The following is a 24,496-nucleotide window of genomic DNA, read 5'->3' as shown; positions in this document are numbered from 1 at the left end:
CATTTTATTGCTTCCTTTTGGTGACTGCCTCCGGTTTTCGCATTGTAGCCCATGTGGCAGAGTGTTTATTTACTGCCAGCATCGGCAATTTCCTGTGGCTCATTACAGAAAACCCCTAAACAATGCCGGGAAGTCCACCGGAACGCGGTGTGTGATGCAAGATGGTGTGGTTTGGAAATAAATAATAATTAAAATAACTACACCACGCGGATTGCATAAAATCTCACGTCAATCTCCGTCGACGTTGGAAAATGGGAACTTCTTCGATGCATCCGATTGATGTGAGGGAACCGCGTAGCTTTTCCCAACATAAAAATGATTCTTCTTTTGGGCTTCTAGGTGCCTTAGCAATAGTTTTGGATGAACAATTTTTTTACAACGACGTGCGCCGTCTTAAGGCTGTTTGTTCCAGTGTTCCATTTTCCCGTCGTTTCGAGCGAAGCTTTCTTCGCCCATTCGCGAGTGGCAGCTAAGCCGCACTCTGGGGTGACACTGTGACAGAATTATGGTCCTCTTGGTCGTAAAATCGTCTCCCATAAAATCAAATTACTGGTGGTGGTGGTGGTGGTGCTGCTTGCTAAAGAATTTGGGACCTTTTTTGGTAAACCGAAAACTCCAGGGAGGAGCCTCAATCAACTGGTTGTGTGGCGCGACGGATTTTATTGCTGACTCATTAGGTGACTGTTCCCTGGCACAGCCGGGAGTTTGCAGTTTTGGCACATTGCACAGTCGGCAGGTTGGGAACACAAAGCAACCTCCAATACAATGTGTTTAAGAGGCGAAGCGCGTCATAAAATGTCATTTGTGTGGAAGTATTAACGCGGGCTCGCGTGCACACAGTACTAACACCGGTTTATGCTCTTTTGTTGGCCTCCTAATATCGCCCGGGGACTCGCGTTCGGGAAATGTGAGAAAAATGCATCACGAGACCAACAGCAAAAGGGTCGCGCGAGAGAGCTCGCCATCGCCGCTGCCGTACCGTTGTAATTATCATCCCCGTGGATGTTAATAATTAGAACGAATTAAACCTAATTTGACCCTCATCTCCCGGGCGCAGACTCACGCTCTAGCTACCAGGGCCGCCGGGCTCTGCCTGGGATGTAAGTTAGAAGGATGTAACCCGCTTGTTGCTGCTGCAATCACATCAGGCGTCGTCTCTATGGGGGCTCTATTGGTGCTACTTCGGTTTCCCCGCTGGTGCAAACCAATTTTATTGCCATACGCCGTCCCTTGCGATGGTCTCCAAATGGTGGTCCACACTATGTTCCAGCTTTTGGAGAGGCAACCCGCAGCGCAGCGCTGAATAGGAGGGCTTAGTTAAAATTAACATTTTATGATCACACACCGCTGTAAGGAAATCTCTCGTGGAGTCTATCAGCCTACTGGGATTCAGCTCGCACCTTCAGTACAGTGGAACGAACACACCGTTGTACAATTTTCGCAGGGGCTTTTACACTACCACATTATGACTGCCATGTGGTCTTTGTTCAAAAGGACGGATTAGCTCCAGCATATGGGACGTACGTTGCCTGAGACGACCAGTCTGCAGAACCATAGGCGCTGTGTGACTCACCAGCCCCCTAAAACCTTAACCTTCCCTGTGGTTCCTTATTTAGTAAAACTCGTCATTCTAGTTTGTGATTTTTTGGTAGATCAAGTAAGCCTGTGCCGCTAGCAACCAGCCCCAAAAGAGTGGGGTGATGGGGTGATGTCACCCCGAGCTGTCCAGATTCACTTCCTGTCTGTACTTCACAAAAACCGAAGCACAGACCAAAGAGAAAAACTGGTTCAGAACTGGGTGCCCTCTGGCAGAGTTCCACAGCAGGTGCGCCCAACGCAGCGCGGTTCGTATGAAAGAACCAAGCCTTTCAAGCTATAAGAAACCGCAACAACAGCAAGAAGGTGGGTAGAGAGTGCCGCCAACTTGATTTCGGGTCAGTGCATACGAACGCTGTGCTGCTTCAAGGACAGCTGCTCGGCGGCTGCTGCACCTGCAAAAACCGCAGGGTCTTCCACTTGCGATGATGCACTCGATGAAGACTGCGCCCACGGTGCAACGTGTTGCTTGGTGCCGCCGTGGAAGCCGATGGACCAAATTATTAGTCTGTGGCTGTATTTTATTACTCTTTTTTTGAAGATAAAAGAAGAACGGGGATTACACATAATTTGGTGGTGTATAATCGAAAGAACTCGCACACCCTGTTCTTGCTGATACTCCTAAGGATGGCGACACCGGCTGTGGCTGCACCTGTCCTAGCACTCGCTAGTTCCACCTGCTTGCATATTCGCATTGCAAATCTGTCTGTCTGTCTGTTCCTCGATTAACTCAAATTCTATCCCATTACACTGTATTCTAATATTTCTGGTTCCGTTCCGATTTATTTGCAGATCGTTTTCGGCCGTGACGAGTGCACTGCGCCATCGGAGAATCCCGCGAGGCTCACTCATCGACACACCGTGCACACCGTGTCCGAGGGCGACGATCGTTTCACGGCCAACCGTAAAACTGTGCGCCAGCATCATCGGCATCGTCATCCGAGGCAACCGGCATCTTGCAGTTAGTCACGAGACGTCGGTCGTGCCGGTTGTTCCTCGGTGTGGGGCGACGAGCGAAAACGTTTGTGACGAATCCGGATGGGAGGACACAACACGACGGCAGAGCAGCAACCCACGGATGACTTCATCGCCGCCGCCGTCGCACTCGGTGCAGCAGCCCGGAAAGAGTAAAACCGGAACGAAGGTCGCACCCCGTTTGACAGCTCATCTCGCGCGCGCTGTGAGTGAGCAGTGAGTGATCAGGGAGTGAGCGCGCCCGTTCGGCCTACGGTGCATTGTTTTCTCGAACCGGTATTCGACTGACGAGCCGTTGTTCGCTCGGGTGCTGCACATTTCATCACCGTAATTATCTTTGCCATCAACTGGTGCAGGGAGAAAGTGCAAACGCCCCCCACCCCCTGCCGGGTGCCACTTAAGAGCGAGTGAGTGAGTGAACGGGTGAGCAAAACAAAGAAAAGTGAGAGAAGCGTGTTCCGCTGAAGGCTGTATTTCGGGTCTTGGTGCTTTAAATCAAGCTGTCACTTAGAAAGAGAAAGAGAGCGTGAAAGAGAGAATCGATTGGTGCGATTGGTGAAAAATGCAGATCGCACCGCAGGTGAAAGTGGTGTAGCGATCACAGCAGGCGGCTACTTTTCGGCTATTGTGTTTATCGGCTGCTCGGCGTTGCTGTGTTGGAGTATTGTGTTCCTGTGTGTATGGTGAAAAAATGGCAATCGCATCGTGAGTGAATGGTGGTGGTGCAAAGGAAGGCAAACGCAAACGAGCTACGCAAACGGCGAGTGTCGCGACCACCGCCATTACCGGTTTAGAGGAAATTATACAACCCAAAACGGAAGGGGAAGACGTCGGGGCTACCGTTCCGTGCCCCCCACTCTCCCGCCCAGTGCCCACGTCGTCGTCCCGCGGCCCGGTGGGCAATGGCCGCGCGAAGGATGGGCACAATCGCTGCGACCAGTTCCACGGCGATGAAGGGTTGCATTTTATGAGTGAAAGTGTCGGGTTTTGCATTCCACAGCCTACTGCTACGCGATACCGAAGTAATATTCCAATCACCGTTCGGCGACACGGCGCCCACTTTGTTGCGAGGACGGACGGACGCCCCGTTCGCCGGCTTTGCCGAAGATGAATTCCGTATTTTCTGCATTTAAATCATCATCGTCGTCCTCATCGTCCTCGGGCGGAGGCAGCACCGGTGCAGCTGCGACCCCGTCCGTAGCCACCGGTGGACCAACGGTGAATGGCGGCGGCCCCGGAAAACATGAGTCGGCCGGCGGCAGCAGTAACGGACCGCCGCCGAAGCCACCGACCAAACTGCTGCTAAACATCAAAACGCACCGTCCGACCGTGGTGGACCATCCGCCCAGCGGAAGCTACGAGAAGTTGCGTCACATCCGCGAGATCAGCAATCTGGTGGCGCTGGATCACGGTGGCGGGGCGGAAACGGCGGCTACCACTCCCTCGCCGGCGGGGACGCCCGGGGACCACAGCTCCGTTACGACCACGCCGGTCCAGAGTCCAACCACCGTCAACGGGGAGCCGGGTCTCGGTGCGGTGCTGGTGGCTGGTCCGTCGAGCAGCGTCGGGCTGTGCAACGGGGCCACGACACGAATCGTGAGCATCGATCAGGTCGACAGCCACCATCACCATCCACAGTACCGTCCACAACCACATCAGCCACTCACAACGCAACTACCTTCCGCGCTCAGCAATGGTGGGAGCGTCAAAGTTCCGCCTACATCATCATCATCCGCGCAACCAACAAAGGCTGACACCACGTTGATGATAACGATGATCAGCGGACTCGCCGATAGTAGTAGAACGGCGGTCCCGACAAGTGATAGCAGTTCCCAGCAGCTGCAACAGAAGAAGAAGAACCACGGAGCGTCCTCGTCTACTGCGCTGTTGGCCATTAAGCCGCCCTCGGGCGCCTCATCATCTTCGTCTTCTGCCTCATCATCATCATCAGCATCATCATCATCGGCACCAGCAACCGTACTGCTGTCCTCTGTAGCAGCAACATCTTCCTCGGCAACCTCGTCGTCGGCGGTGGCCGCCAGCAGCAGCAGCAACGGTGGTGTGGTGGCCAGTTCCTCGATGCCAACGCGATTCCACAAACCCAGGCTTAGTTTGAGCAACAGCTGTGGCCTCACGACCTCCAGTATGCCCTCCGTGCACGGTCGAACGGGTCCTGCGGCGAGTGGCGGAACGGCCGCAGGAGGAATGCCACCGCCAAAGACGAGACTTTCAACGCACCAAAGGAATCTTAGCTTAGACTTTAGGTAAGTGTCACTACAGGGTGTTTAATTGAGTTACTTCAGAAGTGCGGTGGATCTGTCGAGTGCTCGTTGCCGGCACTTCACATAGGAGTCGTAGCCTCACCCCAGGATCGTGATTTCGTGATGGGAATTAGTGGCCGCCGGCCCGTCATAAAGATACTACGCTTTGCTCTGAGAACCCATGCGCCCGTAATGTTTCAATACCCTCGGCCTGGGTGTGTACATATTGTAAAAAAGGGGAGGCAAAATTATATTTTACGACCGTCCTTTTCAAAGCGGAGAATCATAAACATCGGCCACTAACAACCTCTCTCTCTCTCTGCACCAGTTCCGCAGAGTCCATTAAAATGATCGGATCGATATTTTGAGAGGGTAATCAATTGGACTTTCATTCTGGTGGCCCCAACTCTCAAACTCTGGAAATCTGGTCAGAAACCGAAATCGGTACATGACCTCATAGAGACCAGATGCAGGACCAACGCATTCCGGTTGGTCATATATGGTCGGACAATAAAAAGGAGACTAATGTCATTGGGGTTTTACTGGCCGGTCCACCACCCACCCAAAGAGAGGCTTTGAGAGGCTGCTACGTGCGCCACTACACGCCATACGAAGCCGAATCCATTATGAAATCGATGACTAATTTGGTGGATTCGATTGGTCCAGTTTCTTCTGCCAATTTCTGCTCTGCGTATCCGTCGAGAGGGGTCTGTGCCGTGTTGTAACCTCTCCTGGTCAACAAAAAACACTCTGTGTGTGGTCATTTTTATGTACTTTGCTTTCACAAATGTCGACCCCGGTGGGTGGTTGCCGTGAAAGTTGTTCCGTCGGAGGACTCGTCAGTTCCTCCATCTGGAACCGCAAAACATGACGCATTGTTGATCACGTCATTTTGCGAATTCGTGTGGTGTCGTGAGAACTGAACGCGGGCGGACACGGAAGAAGCCATCGGAATTGGTTGATTGGACTTTTGTCCAAAAGCCCACTGTTTGCTGATAGTGTTCCGCCTGGCGTGTGGCAAGCGACAACCGGCCGGAAATATTCTATTATTCCAACACAACTTGTGCGTGGCGTACGTGCGTGAGTAGAATATTCCTCCAGATTTGCATCTTCCGAGGAGCGACGACCTAGCTGACCTTCCACTTGGGGGCGAATGTTGTTGGATTACCAGCCGGAAGTTTGTGTCGCCAAATTTGGCCGCACGTCGTTGTGCCGCTTGGACGCGTTCAATTACCCAACCCAACGTAGCTTTTCGTGTGCTCCAACACGGTTTGTGCACTTAGAAAATTAAATTCACCGAACGTCGTTGACAATAATGGTATAAAGAAACCCCCGCTCAGAACCTGTTTGACAGGCTGTTATCGATGACATTCGAGCGACTCGCCCCGGGAGACACACCCAATCTCCATTTGGCTACAGCTCTGTCCACACCCAGAAACCACGGCAGCGCGTGTTGTCGAACCCGCCACGCACTCCGGTAAGGACTCGCGTTAATTCACGGGCGGAGTTAATTCAATTAAATAAAATCGATACCTGCAACCACGGAACTTTCGCTACCGTTGGTACGTTGGCGCGCGCGATGGGGATCGCTGTCGCGTGCTGCTTGCGTTCCGCGTGGACGCGAAAGGTCGTCGCGTGCTCTGGAGGTTTTTCTACTGTCTCGTGCTCAGGTTTCGCATCACATGTGGTGACGGCCACCCCGTGTGCCTTGTTGTGACACTGATCTCCATCAGACGGGCGGACACTGGTTAGTGAAACGCACAAATAATTAGGATCGCCTTGTGTAGTCGCAACCGAGAGCTGCAAGATCCTGGAGAGGGCACTCCTATTGCTCGCCATTGCTTGTTGGTCAGTTTTCGGAAGTATTGATTTGGCTTTGAAGTTCTCCACACACCGCTCATTAATTAATTTAATGATAAACGGGACACACGGGTCACTCGACTTGCATATTACGTAAGAAGAGTTGCCAACAAAGTTACAACAGCGACAGATCATCGGCAGCAACAATGTCCGTTCGCGCAGTCTAGAACGTCACTTAACAGCACGTTTTGTCCATTAACCCTTGCTGTGTACCGTCAGCACTTGGAATTACTCCCGTTTGCCAGGGAACGCTTCCCAGATACACGTTGGCTCTGATGGGAGTTCGGAGTGCCACGTAAAGAGAGGAAACAACCTCTCTGTGTGGTGCTACTGTTTGTGTTGTTCTGTGCTTTACTTTCTTCTGGATGAGCCTCCCGGGGTGGCCAGTAAGAAGGTAAAATATTGCCGACCGGTTTTGTTATCCCCGATTCCGGTGCGGTCCGGACGGCTATTGTGGACGATAACCAGGCACCGCCACCGCGCCAAGTTGAAGAATGTTTCGACTATAAACACAATAAACCGTCGGGTGGTGACGTTGGGAAGTAGTAGCTCACATGTGGACACATTTTTCATTCTGGTCCGGGAGATTCCGAGGTTCCGAGGCGCGCGCTGGTTATTAAGGAAGATGTAGGACCCAAACTTTATTAATCTCTCGGGTCCACTGCGCGGTACCGGCTGTGAGGTACCAAATCTTAAAATATGATAAGAAGCATCGCCCGGGCCAGGGCCCATAAAACCTTGAGCCCGGGTAGGGTTAAGCCGCCCCCATCGGCCAGCAGGCTTCCTTCGAGACTTTTCGACACTAGAAATGCATTAGGCATTGCATAGATTCAAAAGCACCACACATAAATAGAAAACATAAATCAAATTCTAGTCCAAGCTCTTGGCAGAGCAAAGAACGAATGAAAAACTCGAATCGAATGAAAAATGTCGCTTTTTCGGTTGCTGACGTCTGTTGATTTTCCCAGCCTATAGCCAACGGCCACGGTGGATCGCTCTCGGCTGGATCTTATCATCAATCATTATAGGATTCTCGATCGGAGCCGGACGGATTTAGTCGTACTGTGGAGATCGAGTTTATTCACCAACCACTGCCATCCGCTAGGTGATATCTGGTTAGTAAGCGGGCCGGTTGACGTCATGCAGCTGGTTTTCGTATCGCCTGAAGTCTCGACCTAGAGGTGGATTCTCGCATCTGCAATACAAATTAGATTTGAGTGAGAGACGACGAGTTTTGTAGTAGGCAAACGCGCCTGGTGGCGGCCCGCTGCGGCAAGTAATCAAACTTTATCCTGGCCCCCGCCCGGCCCGTTTGGCCTCGTGCGCCGGCAACAACTCGTGTGCATGGAGTGCAAAATGATGATGAGTGCCTAACGACGACGAGGACGCCACGATGGCTTGATGTATGTTGTGTTGCGCAGCTGGGGCCAAAGAGCCGTCACCATGGCGGGTCTACTCTCCGGCAACGGTGTGGCCTCGTGCGCCTCGGCATCCAAGAGACAACTTTATCGACACATCGGCGACACACACGCGCGCCCGGCCAGGAAGAAGCGTGACTTGCGCCAAAGATGGAAAATAATGTTACTTGACTGAACTGGTCGGTCGCACGTGGTACCGTGCCGAGTTTCGAGAGGCTCAAGCCTGCCGACTTGCGAGCCTTCGTGTGCCTCCTCTCCCCATGGACGCTGCACGTGCTAAACTTCCGTCGTCAGGATTGTTCCTGTGGCTGCAAAGAGAAAACTTTGCGCGCCCGGAACCAAAAAAAAAAGAACGGAAAACTTTCACACCCGTGGTGCACGCCCGGGGCCCACGGGTTGTTAGTCTACCAGCCAAAGTGCATCTTCAAGCAAGTTTGTTTAGATTTTGAGAAAATTAAGTACTTCATTATGATTTTTAATTGTTCACCGTACGTGGCAGCAGAGCCTAGAGCCTAGAGCCTCAGAGGAAGCTGCGCACCCGGTATTTCTTCTCGAAAGCTTCCCATATGGCGAACGCTCGTCGGCAAACAACCTGTGAGGGCCCAAAATAATCAGCAAACTAAGTAAAATCAGTGAAACTACGTGCGCGCGGGGCGGATGCGCGTTAGTAGCGGAACGAAAGCGGACACATTGTTGCCATGTTTCCTCGCGAAGCCTTTTTAATGATCTCTCCGGATGGCGTGAGGCGGTGAAAATACGGATAATGCACTCCGCTGACAAATTAGTCAGAGTTACCATGTTACCGGCACACCGTTTTCTGCCGTGAGACGACGGCACATAATTCAATTTCTCCCCAACTCAGAGTTCTCCAGCGTTGAGATGTGGTCCTAATTAAAAGAACTGCCGGCAGCCATTTTGCAGCCGTTTGGTAGATTGCTGGAGTGCGAAAAGATGGAAGGAACGCACTTCAATCTGGAGCCGTGCCGCGTGAATCGGTTGACATTTGAACGTGGCGGGATCAACGGGCGGTGAGCTGCTTTCAACCACATTCTCTCAAACCCCCCCGTGGCGAGGACGCGAACTAATTTCGTATCACAAACAGCGGTGAATCATGGCGTTGCTCAGGGCAACGCCAACACACGACGGCTTATCAGGCTCGGCGGACAGATTGAGTGCTGTATGCGCTGCTGCGCATCAATGTTCAATGAGGTTCAATGGTCAATCGGGGAGGTGGTCGCCCATCTTTTGCTCATCATCATTATGGCGACCGCTGGCTCCGGCTTTGCGATAAGACAACCGGCGCGGCTATCCTCCAGTTTCGGAGGGCCACAGTATTACAGGAAGGAGTACTACTTGCCGAACCGATAGTAGCACCGTTTCAGAATTGAAATGGTCCCGAAACGAAGAAAGGATGCCAATCGCCTGATTTTGCCGTTTGTGCCATTTTCTCAACAATCTGCTCACGGAGCGCACGAAACTCGTTCACCGCTCCGGTACGTGGTCCGCTTTTTTTTTTGTTTGAGGGAAAGCTCTTGCCTCGCTTTCATGGCGCGTGAACCGGAGCGTGTTACGGCGCGCCATCTCCTCCGGTGGGGTTTTTTTGGTGAAGAAATGTTGTTGTTCCCTCGTAAGGTGCAGCGCAACAGAGTGTTTCCCTGATGCGCAGCGCAGCGCACCGCAAAGTCAAGTGGTGGCCGCACCCGAGCCGGCATGATCTCAATTCGGACGCGCATTAAATCGGGAAAGAGGCGTCCCGACACCGGCAGGGCAGCATCGTCTCCTGCGGCAAATTGAATTAGCTTGCGCCAAATAATAACAACCGCCCAACGATAATGATTGCGCTCTCGATACGCTGTTATGCGGATGGAAAGGGATTGTTGTTGGAAAACAATCGCTCTTCCGCCATCATATCCGCTACTGTGGTGGTGGTGGTGGTGTTTGTTTGGATTTTATCGTCCACACGCATACTTTCGCATCGCATCACCTTCACGATAATCGTACGGGTGCGTTTGCATTTGGGTTTTTCCGTGGCTCACCGAGTTGCTATCTGCCCAACGGCCGTCGTATTTTAGACGTGTTCCGTGATAAGGGGTTGGAATTTGTTTTGAAGAATGCTGCACCACCACCACCACTACGTAGAGTGTAGCGTGACCAGCAGGATTCGGATTCGTCGGAATGGCCCAATAAAGAGGCTTTACAACCCAACCGAAGAGCTACCCCAGCGGGGGGAGCGCTGATGGGGGTTTTCCGCCACCTAGAGACGATGTGGCTTCTCTCCTACGCCATTTATTATTTGTTGTTTTGGTTTCGTTTTCTGCGGGCCCCCCACGAGCACACAGGTGTGCGTGCACTTCGATGGTGGCTGCTGTGTGGCACCAGGCTGTGTGGTATCCGTGGTAGTAACACACCCACGTTGGCCCAGTTGAGGCTTGCCGTCGTTCCGATACGGGTCGCAAAAGTCCGGCAAAGCCCCAGTGTGGTCCGGGTTCAGCAAAGGAAGCCCCAGAGTCCTTCTCCCCGGGCGCATAGTGACTACTAGATCGCCAGGCGCATCGTGTGAAATGTGTCACGTAAACGTGTGGAATCAGTAGTAGGCTTTGTGCCGCGCAGTTTCGGAGTTTGTGAGCGAAGGTTTCCCGGGGTTCTCGGTAGTGGAAAAGTACGGCAACCAGGGGCGAGAGTGTGTAAGTTGAAGGCTCTGATAACGAAGGCCACACCGCCCCAGTATGGAGAGATAAAAAGGTGGTGGCCCCCCATCATCGGTGCGGTGTGAATGATCTAATCTGTCGGATGTGACACATCGCAGGGCGACCTCGAGATGGCGAGATTGGGATGTGCAATGCAGTACCAGTGGTGGTGGTGCGGCCAGTCAGCAAATGGCGGCCACGACTTCACGTTGCGTGCGTGAAGTGAAACTTTTTTCCTATTGCTTCTGCTGCTGCTGCTGCTGCTGCTGGTTTCCTTGGCCGTGTTGTGCCGACGACGAGCCCGACCGACAGTCTCAGCAACAACGGGCCTTCACACGTAACGGTCTAACGATTTTCGGTGTATGTTTTTGCCTCACTTTGGGGCTTCATTTTCACGCCCGCCCGCCCGCCGGCGGTTGCTTGCCAAATTGGCTTTACCACTCAACGGCAACACCGGCACAGTGTGATTTGGTGGTTGGAGCCTTTTTCGGGTGGAGTAAAAAGTGAAGTGAAAAGTCCGTTATCTCCACGGCCACGGAATCGGTGGCTGAGGCCGTAGAATATCCACTCGAAGTAGTTTCCCTTTCGAGAGAGTAGAACCGAACCAGGGAGGGGGTTCCAATTATTTCGGAGCTGCCGTTCGACGTCGTCTGTGAGTTGGCGAAAGCGCGAAAGTAAAACAAAACTAAGCCGATGGCAACAGGTGTTTGTCGCAAGAGCGCTCTTGACGTCAATTTACAATACTGCGAACGTAATGCACCAGGAGGAGAGTGCGGGCCGGCTTGTGTTCAAATGTCGTAAACTGGAGCGTAACGCGCTGATTACTAAGATTGGTGGCTACGATAGAGTGTGTTGCCCATAGCAACCCCCGTGGGGTTGTTGGGGAAGAATTGAATGTTTGTGAGACGATCCAACGCATAATAAGCTTCTGAAAAATTGTCTGATTACCCTGATGATGAGAACAGGTAATCCGGGCGGCAAGATCCGATTATATGCCCAGCGCAGACCGTCGTTGAGATGCGAGTAATCAATCGCTTGTTTACGAAGAGACAGAAGAATTCCACGATCCCCTTTCGCATGATCCTCCGTTTCAAGAACCAATTAGATGAGGGTTTTACCAAGGTCCAGTAGAAGACACTGTTCGCTTTTCTTTCCTCCGAACTCGAATAGCCAGAGTACAGAGTGCCCCATTATTGATCGCCGGTTTGGACGACACATAATCGAATCCATCGAAACGTATGAATTCGTCGATTGTACCGTGTCACAAACAGGTGTTCCTCTTATTTTGTGGTAAATGCTCCTAAAGCTGCCACTAAACTGTGGCGGGTGTTTCGTGTCCGTCACCCAACGATGAACCCATTCGCAGCGTGCCAGTATCAACTCCATTAGCTGTCGCGTGATAAAATGATGTCTTAACGTAAAGGTGTAGTTTGTCGTAACGTTGCTTTGTTAATCGGAATATGTGGTTGTTCCGTGAGTCAGTGGTGCTTCGAAGTTGGGGAACGTTCCAAAATTTCCACGAGCCCCCGTTATCGATAAAAACCCCGCACGGCGCTAGATACTGGCGTCCGACCGGATTTGTGTATCCTAACTAAATTAATCCCCTTTTACTCTGTAGAGTTCCTACAGAACAGAACTAGCCTCTTATCACGCACCTGATCGTGGTTCTCCTCTTTCAACCCAAAACTTGTTTCCAGAGAACTTACGAGCTTCAACTTGCTTTCACAATAGTGTGGCGCTCGTGTGGGCAATTTTGCTTCGCCTCGCCATAAACTTCTAAACCCCCGAGGGAGGGAACTATCTAACTAAGGGTCCATCTACGAGTCATCTACTAGGTCATAACAGGCCCCAACCTCCCGCCCCGAAAACCGGTTGCGAAGGCGTAGTGTCACGTTTTTGTGCCGGCTGTGGCCACACGTGCAGTTTTAAATTGACTCTCCCCTCATATGGGACGGTTCGATGTAACCAGCCCACAGATAACTGTGGTAAGGGTCGCCTATAAAGCTAATTAAAGTGGCAAACTTTACAAAGATGGTCCAGCGAATAATCATACATTTTGGCCTGGTCAGCTCTCCGGGGCCATGTTTATTCAACTTCAAAAGGGTAACATTATGTCCGGAGATACGTTTACTTTCCACCGGTCCATGCCATCAGAACGGCGGGAATGAATGCAAATTAGACACTATCGATTCGGCTAACAATATCGGACCATCAACAGCGAGCGAGAAGAAACACTTGACCTGGCGGCAGTCCAGGTTGTTTTGTTTTTTTGCCGGAGAATTTTACATTTTCCGCCGCAGAATGGCAGAATATCAAAGAAGCGGGAGTCACACCTGGTACGGCTTCATGTTTTATTCACACGGCCGTGAGTGTTATGCTCCGCTCGGATAAAATGGAAACCCAACAACTTCAAAGGGCACACACCGTAAATATGAAATCAATCGGCACGCTGGTGCTGATGCGACTAATAGAGGGTACCAGCAGTTCGGCTAAAATCTCGCGAGGCCATCCAAAGGTGTTCCCCTACTCGTTGGACATCTTTATCGCGCACCCCCAGCGGGTCCACTAGCGTGTCCTCGAGTCATAAACCGGGGACCAAGGTGGCCCTTCCGAGTCTCTCCGATTTCCGGGCTGTGTGTGAATTATTAATTACTAAACGAAGGCCCCGAGATGGGTGAATCCTTGCAAGTGTGGAATTCGATGGGAAATTTGTATCTTCACCGAAGACGCCCCAGCGACTCCATTTGTGTCCATCCACTCAAGTGGCTGGCAAACTTACTCGGCTTCTGCGATGAGGAAAACACGGGTTATACGGTGGGAAAATTAGCCCAGAAACATTCCCGGTTCTTCCCATGGACCTACGCCTGGGACGCCCGAATTCGGAACTCTGCTCACGGAATGGAACCGAAGTTAGCCAACGGTGGTACGCATATAAATCAAAACTTCTGTAACAAGGTTTGCCGCCAGCGGCAAGGCGGCCTCTATCTCTTGGTAAAGTGTTCCCCAACGGGGAACACGAGACCCTTCGCGTGTCCGTCGTCAAACGTGTGTAGTGCAGCACACCCGGGCACGAATGGAAGTTGTGATAGATTTACTGTTGTCGGTTAAATAAATCATCGCGAAATAGTAGTGCTGTGGGTGGGAAACCGGCCTGTGGCGGGCTGAGCTCTCCTTTTCCGTACTGCTATAAGGGTCTATCGCACCAACAACGGGTTTAGCGGGGTCCTGAAATGAGCTGACAATTGATTTCGATCGATTAACGCTCCATAAACGATTCGACGTGAGGTGGGGCATATAATGATTAACAGTCCCAACAATGCTGCTCCTCTCAGATTCGGCCGCTAATTTTAGCTCCTCGCGCGGCGACGCTTTATTTCGGTACACAGCGCACCGATTAATAATTACTGTTTTTGACGTCAATTAGCTAATTATCAGCCCACCAGAACCGCCCAACAGAATGTAGAGAACCATTTTTTTTATATCCTTGGCCGCCATTCAATAGGGCGGCCAACCCAACGGAGTGCGCCGCGAGGTGAGATGTTAGCAATTTATGTCGCCCCGCCGATGTGGTGCTATTAAATTTGGCCCATGTCCCGTGGTCTCGCCACCGATCACCGTCACCATATGCAGCCCCGTTAAATCGTCCGTAGCACATGAACCGATCGCGCATTCGCATTCTTTACCGGACGGTGCCCCGGGTCCGAATTCGAGCCGCAGGAGCTTAGAGAGCGATTACTCCGTATGTACCCGGTATCACCACCAGAGTAGTACCGTCAGGTTGTTCAGTTCCTAAAGTGACCCGTCGGTTGTGGCTATTTATTAGCAGATTTATATGCCACTCCGTTATTTAGATCGCATGCTGGGACCGTCTGCATTCGGAGTCGAATAATGCAATCGGAACGAGTCACGAGCCTTCCAGAGGCACTACAGCTGTGATCTGGCCGGTCGACCGTTAGTTGGTAGCTTTTTTCTGCATTCTGTTTGCAGCACACTCCATTCCCCAGAGGCTGGACGAGATAAAATCAGAATTAGAGGGACCCAATGTCTACACTCCAATCCGGCCGCCCGAAATTGACTATTCTCGTTCGATAACTTATTCACAAAAAAAGGCCGACTCAAGAACCTTTCAACCGCGGTGAAGTCGCCGTTGTGTAACTACTGCTGCTGCCGCACCCGGAGAACCAGTTCTACCTTGAGCAGCCTGCAACTTGATCCTCCACACCGCGCAACAGCCCGCGTCGTGTTCTTGAGAAGGTAGTGTTTGTTCAAGCGAAACGCGTGATAAGAATGCACCCTGCCAAGTGCATCATCATCACCACCATCATCAGCGTCTGCTGCGCAATCGCTGCAACAACCTGTTCGATCGATCGATCGATCGAACGCAAGATTGTCTTGCTTGACTCACGATCGATTTCGCCTTGTTTGACCAAGAAGACGGGGTCCACGTAGCAGCAAGGTATTATGTTCTACTGGTCGGCCGCGGGCGGCGTGATGGTGTGGTTGTGTAACACAAATTCCTCGGCCTCACGATCGTCAGGTCTCCGGCGGCGCACTCCGCGTTTACGCCTAATGAAAGCCAATCTGGGCCAAACGGAGTTGCTGCGCGTGGGTACGTTGGCTTGCCGTCCTTCAACCCTCTTTGCTGGTCAGTTCTTCTTCGCAGCCTATGGAGCTGCGAGGGTTGGTTGGGTTTTGGAAACTGATCGTCTAGAAATTCTGGAATCGGCTACACGCAGAGTGGACTTTCGCTTTCGGTGAAGGCTCTGTGGCATACCTGGTTCGGCAACAATAAATTACCCCTTAGGGGAATGCTCGGACACGCTGTTTTGTTGTGTGCTACCACTCCGGGAGTAAGAATTTACGAGTTCCCAAGGACGCGGTTCTGACAGACTGCTGTCAGAAGACGATGTTGGTCTATTTCCGATGTTTGGCTGTTCACCAAAAATCCAAAAATAAAAATTTGAATTAAGCAGAAAAACGGACTAACGTATTGGAAACCCATGACTTTGTTAAGATTTTAAGATTAGCCGCCCTTCCGGTCGCGTGTCATCTGTAGAGGGGCTTTTTATTTTCCGTTAGCCGCGATGATTTATATCGGCACCCTCCGAAGAGTATTCGGGAACCGAGTTCGATTGTAATGCACCCAGCTCGGGTCATTTAATCAGCACAAACCGTCTACAGCGGCAATGAGATCACAGTCAGTCAAAGATCGTAGCCCGAACCTTGGAATCAAATCGAGTGATAACTTCGTTCCGCGTGCTCTGTGGAGGCGTCAGAATCTTACCCTGCCCGACTAATGACCGGTTCGCGGCAGTGCTTCTCCACGCACACAAGGGCATCATATTTTTCCGGACATTCCTCCTCACGCAATGGTCGAGAAATCTTGATGCTTCCTCCGGGGTCTGTCTCTCTAATGCACAAACTGGCCGCGAGCTTGTGCGTGCCCGTAATTTGTGGTGGCGATGGCTCTAAGATCCCCGGGACTCCCACCTTCCAGACATCCCGGCCCTTTGGTATCCATCCCGCCCTTATTATAAGAGGCAATTATCTCCAGTTCGCGTTCGTGTGGAGGTCGTCCCGTGGTCGGCGGCATGGCCTCTCGCCCCTCAACGGAGGAATGTGTCTAGAACGAAATGATATAGTCTCGATCGCGAGTGCAGATGGCTGACCGGAAGTGTGTGTCTGGGACTACTCAAGCGATACACGGTGGCCGGCACACACATATACCGTGCTCGACCAACTGCTCTTGAACTTCAACTACTGTGGACGCGATAGTTTCAGAGCAAAAAGCGATAATGTGTCCGACGACGAACTGGTCCGAATCGAAAATGCTGTCCCGCGAAGGGCACTTTTTGCGCTCCATGTGACGTTGTGGAAAAAATATGCATAAACTGCAGAGCCATCCGCAGCCATCGGGAAACTAATCAGATTTAAAACACGGACAGTGTTCGAACATAGCAAAAAGGAAAATCCCCGTGACTGGAAATGTAAATTTTTCTACACAGTTGCCCGCGGTAACTAACCGGCCCGATAGCAAGACTTGAGCCGTATTGTCTCATCATAGTGCACATTGCGCCTACAAAAGATTCAAGATGGCGCTCAAAACGAATATAACATCAAACGCTACAGTCAACCGAGAATTTCGAATAAGGATTATATTTTCCCAAAAATAGATTTTCTTCTAATTTCGTAACCTAACTGTCGTTTCCTCCTTCACCTTCTTGCAGATCAATGGGAATCCTATTACCTCCGGTTTCGCAAGTGACCAACACACGTATCAACATGACGCAACATCACCGGAACCGAAGTTTGGACAGTGCCCTGCAGCGAATACCGGAGGTACGAAAGCAGTCATCGAAAAAGCGTCCTTACTGTGTTCATTATTGCCATTAATCCATGATTCCCACCATGCTTCATGTGCAGGTCGAAGTGTCCTCACCGAGTGCCGAATCGGAAAACACGCTGCACTGCACGAACGCGATCCTGAGCGGCACGATGTGCAGTAAAATCATCCAGGCTTCGTCCACCAACCCGACCAATACACCCAACATTACCTGTAGGGGATCGACCAGTGTGGTCAGCGGTAGCGTTTCAGTGACCAGTTCCGTGTCGGGTGACGGTACAGGCGATAGAATGAGTGTTGCACCGGTCTGCAGCCGGCAGCAGCTTAATGGAAAGCTCGATGTACTGGAACAAGGCAAGCCATTCTCATGATCATCGGTTCGATCGCCACAATTCGGGTGACTAATGTTTTTTTCGATTACTCTTTATAGGAACTGCAATGCTGCGGACACTCAAGGGAGATCACTCGGTAGATCCGGAAGGTATGGCGAGAGTGAAAGATAGTGATAGCAAAAAGCGTGAGGATCTGACAAGCCTCGGGTCGGACGATTCCGGTGAGTTTCTACACAGCGTCCGCCGAGCTTTGAGCTCTGTATTTTGTCTAACATGTTCCTTGATCATTCAGGTATCATCTGCGGCTCGGAACCGGACCATACCTCACTGACGCGCATCCGACGGTCCAGGGAGAGCCTCGACTCGGGCGAAATTGATCCGTCCGAAGAGGAGTGCATCGAAATACTGGAAACCACCTCGATGGAAGAAGAGTACCGCATGCTACAGTCGGACCTGTGCTTCTACCCGACGAGCATGTTGGTGGAGGCTTCGATTGAAGCGGGCGAAGCGAAAGACGGTGACGCTCTGGCTGATCAGTCGGCGGCCTCAGTTAGCGACAAGGTCCGTTATCGGCAACGGAACATGACCCGGGCCGCGATCATGCTCGAAACGCTGTGCGTACCGATCGACTATGAGGATGGCGTCGAGCAGCAGCAGCAGCAGGTTGATGGCAGCAGATGCAGTGATGACGACGCTCCGACGCCAATCAACGGCGAAGGGAAATCCTTAACAACGCCCACCAATGCCTTGACGCCCGTTTTGCCCGCCACCAGCGGAACAATTGTGCCAACCCCAGCATGCGAAAGCGCCACTGTAGCGGAGAGTGGCACCGGAACCGGAAATCAAAGATCTTCCCAAAACGATCAGCAGCAGCACGGCAAAGCGGACCAAAAGAATGAAGTGATCTTTCGGAACTTTTTTGGGGCCACCAAGAACGCGATCTTCCGGACGGCTCAGAGCATCATCGATAATCACGAGAAGAAGCATGCGAAAAATCGAGAAAAGCAATCCGTCGTGGCCACAGACGATGGCACAGGAACGGTACCATCATCGAGTCCGGCAGTCGCCAGTGCGATGGCGACAGTAAAGTCTCCGACCGAGATCTCTCGAAAGCGCGAGTTTGGGAGCATGTTTGGCTCGCGCAGCAGCAAGCAGCAGAGTATCAGCACTTCGACGGCATCAACCACCACCCCGGCAGTAACAGCAACCGTGGTGGTGGAGATCACCGCCGAAGCACCAGCTTGCACGCTGACAGAGCCAAAACTCCCCCCGGCACCGGCATGTGATAGAAACGGTACGGCGGGCAGTGGGCTGCTGGAACCCAAAGCGTCACTCTCGAAGTCATCGTCCAGCGCATCGTTGAAGCTCGTGCCCGGAGTGGCCGTGGCCGCCGGTTCGACCAGCGCTAGTAGTAGTGGTGCTGTTGGTGTTGGCTGCCCATCCAACGGAGGTTGCAGTCCACGGGATGAGTCACAAATACGCACCGAGCGCACGGGGCAGTCCGGGCTGCTGCGGTTCTTCGAGTCACCCGTCTTCAACATACACTTTGCCGTCCACTATCTGTTCTACTCGAAAGAACCGGGCGTGCTGAGCTTCATCGGCAACAAGATTTTCAGCTTCCCGAACGGGGACGTCGATCTGTACATTCCGCAGCTAATGGTGATGTACATGCAGATCGAGGAGCTGTCGGAGGTGCTGGATCCGTACCTCGTGTACCGGTGCCGTCAGTCGGTCGACTTTTCGCTCAAGTGCGTCTGGCTGCTGGAGGCGTACAACTTCAACATGGAAATGCTTAGCGCCGGCGGCAGCAGCATGCGCAAACATCTGACCCTTCTGCGCGAACTGTACCCCAAGCGGGAGCGCGTCAAGACGATGTTGGGCTCGCAGCAGCAGCATCACCGAAACGGACTAAAGACGGAGGAAGGCGATCAACAGGACGCAGCGTCGACGACGACGACGTCGTTGGCTGCGAGCAACTCACTGTCGGCGGTACGGAAAACGCACCACCGATCGCAATCCGATGCGACCGGTATGATGGGCATGCTGTCCGTGAATCCGAAACTACTTTACAGTCAACCGGGTCCAGCAGGCGGCACGGTGGCGGCACCTGGCGGTAGTAGTCACCACAGCCAGAATCTGCTGCACGCGCATCAAACCTTCCACCACGCGATCAGCAGCAGCCGGCCAGTGTGCCTGGGTGACCTGAGTACGGGCCGTGCCTTCGACAATGGGTGCGTTTGCTTCGAATCGGTTCGCGGCACCGTCAATGATCTACTCGGCCAGCAGACAGTCTGTTCATGTGGCGCTCCGAAGCTGGCACCCGAGAAGGAGTTTATGAAGTCCCTGATCGACATCGGCAAGATGCTGACCTGCCTGCAGACGAAGATCGAAAAAACGAGCCGGCTGCGGATACTGCTGAATCTGATCAACAAGAATCTGCCCGCCCGGGTCTGGTTGCCGTTGCACTCGGAGACGCCGCACCACGTGGTGCGCATCACGGAGGAGAAAACGGCTGTCCTCAACTCGAAGGACAAAACACCGTACATCATCTACGTGGAAGTGGTGGAGGTGAACGACATCTACACCTCGCCCGTCATCCCGAAGCTGATGCCGACGCTGCGGCACACCAAAAGCGAGGAAAGGCTGGACAGTAGTAGTAGTGGTGGCGGTGGCACCGGCGGCATGGGTGATGCTGCCACAGCTGTTGCTGCACCTTCCAGTAGCACACCTCGCGAACCCTCGAAGACTGATAGCCAAACAACAAACGAGCCGGCAGTGGCTGTCCCCGCGACACGGCACACCACCAAATCATCAGAGTGTTCGGCAGAAAACAATGGTGGTGGGGTTGGCACCGGCAGCGGCAGCATGATGATGGAGCTCGGGCTCACGGAGGACGACGTGTGGTCGCAGGAGGATGACGAAATTACGGCCCAGTATCTGAGTCTAACGAAAATGTCCACCGATCGGGACACCATTTCCCAGTTTTCCGTCGATTCGTACGACTCCCGGGAGCACAGTGAGTTTCAGAGAAGAAGAATAGCGTGTGGCAAAGCAGCGTACGAAGCGGCCTCTTAATCCTTATCACTCTGTTCCCCCCAGGCACTCCAACGCTGTTCAACATTGGTGAGGTAAAGAAGCGTCACTGTGCCAATCTCAACTCGGAAAATGCGAAACCGTTCAGCAACGATCCGTCGGATCCGTCGGCGGCAGCCCTCAAGGTAGGTTCAACCTGCAGTCTTAGGTTTCCCATTGGGCCTAACATATTTGCATTCGTCCTCCCCCGGATGTACAGGAACCGTGGCACGAGAAAGAGAAACAGATCCGCGACTCGTCCCCGTACGGTCATCTGCAGAACTGGAAGCTACTTTCAGCGATCGTCAAGTGTGGGGACGATCTGCGCCAAGAGCTGATGGCCACACAGCTGCTGCAGGTGCGTAAAGAGATCAATCTTCTACTCCCCCTGGATTCTGGGTGCTAATATTAGGTTCCTTTCCATTCGCCAGATGTTTAAGCTGATCTGGGACGAAGAGAAGGTGGACCTGTGGGTACGCCCGTACCGGATCGTTTGCCTTTCCAACGATTCGGGACTGATCGAAACGATCGTCAACACCGTGTCGCTGCACCAGATTAAAAAGAATTCCAACAAAAGCCTGAAGGACTACTTCGTCGACGAGTACGGTGCGCCCGAATCGGCACCATTCCGGCGGGCCCAGCGCAACTTTATGCAGTCCTGTGCAGCGTACTGTCTGATCTCATATCTGCTGCAGGTTAAGGATCGGTAAGGGTGACCGGACGGCCATTTGGAACCGTTTTTATGCCACTTACACACGTGTATCTTTCCTTTGCTTCGGCACACAGACACAATGGCAACATTCTGCTGCACTCCGACGGGCACCTGATTCACATCGACTTTGGATTCATACTGAGCATATCGCCAAAAAATCTAGGTAACTATCGATCGATCGGCGATTGAGCAAAGCGAGCGGAAACTGATCGTTAACTTCGTGCGCAGGTTTTGAGCAGTCACCATTCAAGCTGACTCCGGAGTTTGTCGACGTGATGGGTGGCCCGGAATCGGAGCTCTACACCGAGTTCAAGTATCTGCTACTCGACGGCCTGAAGGCGGCCCGCAAGCACATGGACCGAATCATCAACATTGTAGAAATTATGCGTAGCAGTAAGTACCATCGGATTTCATCTACTAATCATCGCATCTCACCTACTGACCCCTCTGCTCAACTCGTTCCATGTATAGGTTCGCAGTTGCCCTGCTTCAAGAACGGTTGCTCCGGCACGGTACGCAATCTGCGGAACCGCTTCCATATGAATCTGACCGAGCAGGAGCTGGACCGGAAGGTGGAGCAGCTGATCCAGGATTCGCTCAACTCGCTCTCGACCAAGCTGTACGATGGCTACCAGTACATCACGAACGGCATTTTGTGAGAGCGATTCTACATGAAAATCTGAACTCTGACGGCGGACAACGATCACGACAGCGTATTATTGGATGTGTGAGGATTGAACCGAATCGGATTGTAGGTGTGTGTGTGTGTGTGTGTGAAGCAAAAAGTGGCAACAAGAGTACAAATTGATTACGAATGGGACGGAATGGGATGGAAAAACTTTCGGATGGCCACTACTACACCGCCACCACCACTGCCAGTTGGAGCTTGGGCTTAGGTTTTTTTTTCCTCTTTTCGGTTTCGCAGAGAATTTCTTTGTCTTCTCATATCATATTTATTAACAAACGGAGTTTATATTTGTATTTTTCGGCGGATCATCTTATTACCATTCGTCGCGTGTTGGTATGAGAATTTCCTCGAGCCAAAACGGACGTCCGGAAGTTCCGGTCGCGTCTCCGGATTCGTTTAGCAATAAATGGCAGAAAATCTCATTTCTGTCGCCCTCCATTCTTTTGGCCCAATCCTGCAGTTTGGGTCCTTATTTTTTGTAAATATACCTATTCTTTGTACATACTTGGCTTGCGTAGGAGATCGCGCGGGCTGATACGCAGCGAAGAGAGCAGGAAAGAAAATCAAAAACCCGTTCCCTCGTAAGAGAGGAAACCTGTGACAAAATCCGAATGCGAAATGCGGGGTAAAGTGAGGTAGGAATCCTAGTTTAAACAATGTACTCGATCGCGATCGACGAAAACACTCAAAAGTCGGAACACGCAATACTGACGCGCGGGAAGAAAATGAAACAAAAAACAAAATAGATAGCTTTTGTAAGAGGAAAATCAACCGTTTTAATCTTAAACAAGAATAACTCTTGAACTCATTTCATCTCATTATATTGATATAGAGCTAGCTCTGGAGGGTGTCCACCGCCCCGTGGGTCGTATATGGGCGTGTAAAGTGTGTAATATAAAAATTCGGATTACTTCTGGCACCACACCTCTCATCTCACAGTGGCTCACAACAAACGGGGCACGGAGCGGCCTTGCTTGTTTGTTACGTTACGTTTGTCAGGGGCTAACCAACCTCTATCTTTCCGCCACCCGCCAACCGGGCGACCCCATGTATACCACTTTTCGCCCTGTTCTCGCATAGAATTAGCAAGTAATCCACGAAACCGGAACCAGAACTGTTAAACGAGAAAATGACAGAGCGGGAATGGCAAAAGCTTTGAGCTTTCCACAATCCATTGTAAAGAGAAAGAGAGTAGCTAAGGGAATAACTAATTAAGGCAAAAAGAGAGCGAGAGAGCGCGGAGAGAGAGAACCTAGAAAAATATGGGGGGCGAATGAAACGGGCCAGAGTGTGTGTGCGTGTCTGTGTTGTATATTTTAAAAGGAAAAGCACTCCCTAGCGTTCATCTGTGTCCGGAAGTTGACCCAGATCCATGGCCGGCTGGGTGCCGGGTCGGGAACGAAACACAAACTCTTCTCTTTCTCTGCTCTACGCATCTCGTCGCTTTACTTGTTCCGTTTTCTGTCTGTCAAAACTTTGGCTCAAAGGCTACTTCGGTTTGGCATAAAAGTGATTCGAGAAAATCGACACAAAACACAATACTCAGTCCACCGGCCGGCGCGAAAGAGACCCAGAGAGAAAGAAAGAAAAAAAGAGAGCGAGTGCGAGATGGGAGCATCCTTGGATCAACATTAGCGGCAAGGGTTTTGTAAACATTTATAATTAACTAGCGTAAAAGCCAACGTTTACACCATGTGCTATAATATACAACACATACTCTGATAGACGTTCCGTGCGGGCACTGTACTGGTTGTATAATTTGCGCCAATGTCCCTCCGGTGGGTGGTGATGGCTCTTTCAGTTGCGCCTCCATTTAAGTGTAAACCCAAACCCTACACTTCTTAAGCCACCACCACTCGGGCAAGATTGCCGGCACTCACTACTGTACAGATCTGCATGAGTATCGATAAAAAAGGAAGGTTACAGCAGCAGAACACACTACAAAACGTATATTGTAATTGTATGATATGTGCGGAGTCAGCAAAAGCTGTAGGAATATAGACAAAGCACCGATCGCGCACGGGCGATCATCAACCGGAGCGTGCGCCCGTGAAGCGTGATTGTGAGACTCAGCTAAGATTACTGTAATTATTATTATTAAATTACTACTACTACCGCTACTACTACTACTACCATTATTATTATTATTATTATTATTATACATCTATTGCTACTGTAATAATAATGATGATCGCCATAACCGATCGTAGCCGCAGCCGCATGCGCATATATGACCCGGGGACGACGTCCTCGGTCGTAGGGGAGGTGAACAAGAAGCAACCGGAACTGGAAGTAACTAAAAAAACCACAAGGGAGCTAACGAGATATACAGACACACACTCCGACAGACAGAAACACCCACACACACTCTAGATAAGATAGATAATGTGTACGCGCGCACCGGGGAAAGCGAACGAGCGCGGGGAGAGCAAATTTTGACGTCGAAATTTGAATATAAGTTAAAGAAAGTATAATACTCTCGTTGTTGTTTTCTTTCGTAACGCTTTGATCGTTTGGTGTATAAAACTTGCACGTTCCGCTGACGCACTGGT

The 24,496-nt window shown here is 51.6% G+C and overlaps 1 protein-coding gene across 1 annotated transcript; it reads left to right on the top strand.

Moving 5' to 3' along the window:
* The first annotated feature begins 3,678 nt into the window (after positions 1-3,678).
* LOC131215739 (uncharacterized) lies at positions 3,679-24,382 on the top strand. The gene is made up of 13 exons (XM_058210132.1): positions 3,679-4,496; positions 4,617-4,835; positions 17,025-17,136; positions 17,221-17,494; positions 17,571-17,693; positions 17,765-19,521; positions 19,606-20,488; positions 20,572-20,690; positions 20,765-20,902; positions 20,976-21,250; positions 21,331-21,419; positions 21,485-21,649; positions 21,728-24,382. The coding sequence occupies exons 1-13, from the start codon at positions 3,679-3,681 to the stop codon at positions 21,913-21,915; spliced, it is 5,160 nt and encodes a 1,719-aa protein (XP_058066115.1). The 3' UTR covers positions 21,916-24,382.
* The last annotated feature ends 114 nt before the right edge of the window (positions 24,383-24,496 follow it).

This window comes from Anopheles bellator, chromosome 1 (assembly GCF_943735745.2).
Source record: "Anopheles bellator chromosome 1, idAnoBellAS_SP24_06.2, whole genome shotgun sequence".
In the NCBI taxonomy this organism is placed as follows: Eukaryota; Metazoa; Arthropoda; class Insecta; order Diptera; family Culicidae; genus Anopheles; species Anopheles bellator.
Note: the sequence above shows the minus strand (reverse complement) of the source record. Positions and strands in the feature narration are given on the sequence as shown.

Bases quoted from the DNA above. Each gene is read 5' to 3' on its own strand.
- LOC131215739 (XM_058210132.1), top strand. From the start codon at position 3,679: ATGAATTCCGTATTTTCTGCATTTAAATCATCATCGTCGTCCTCATCG. The intron at 19,522-19,605 runs GTGAATCCGAAA...CACCACAGCCAG, and splicing joins GTATGATGGGCATGCTGTCC to AATCTGCTGCACGCGCATCA. The intron at 21,420-21,484 runs GTAACTATCGAT...CTTCGTGCGCAG, and splicing joins CATATCGCCAAAAAATCTAG to GTTTTGAGCAGTCACCATTC.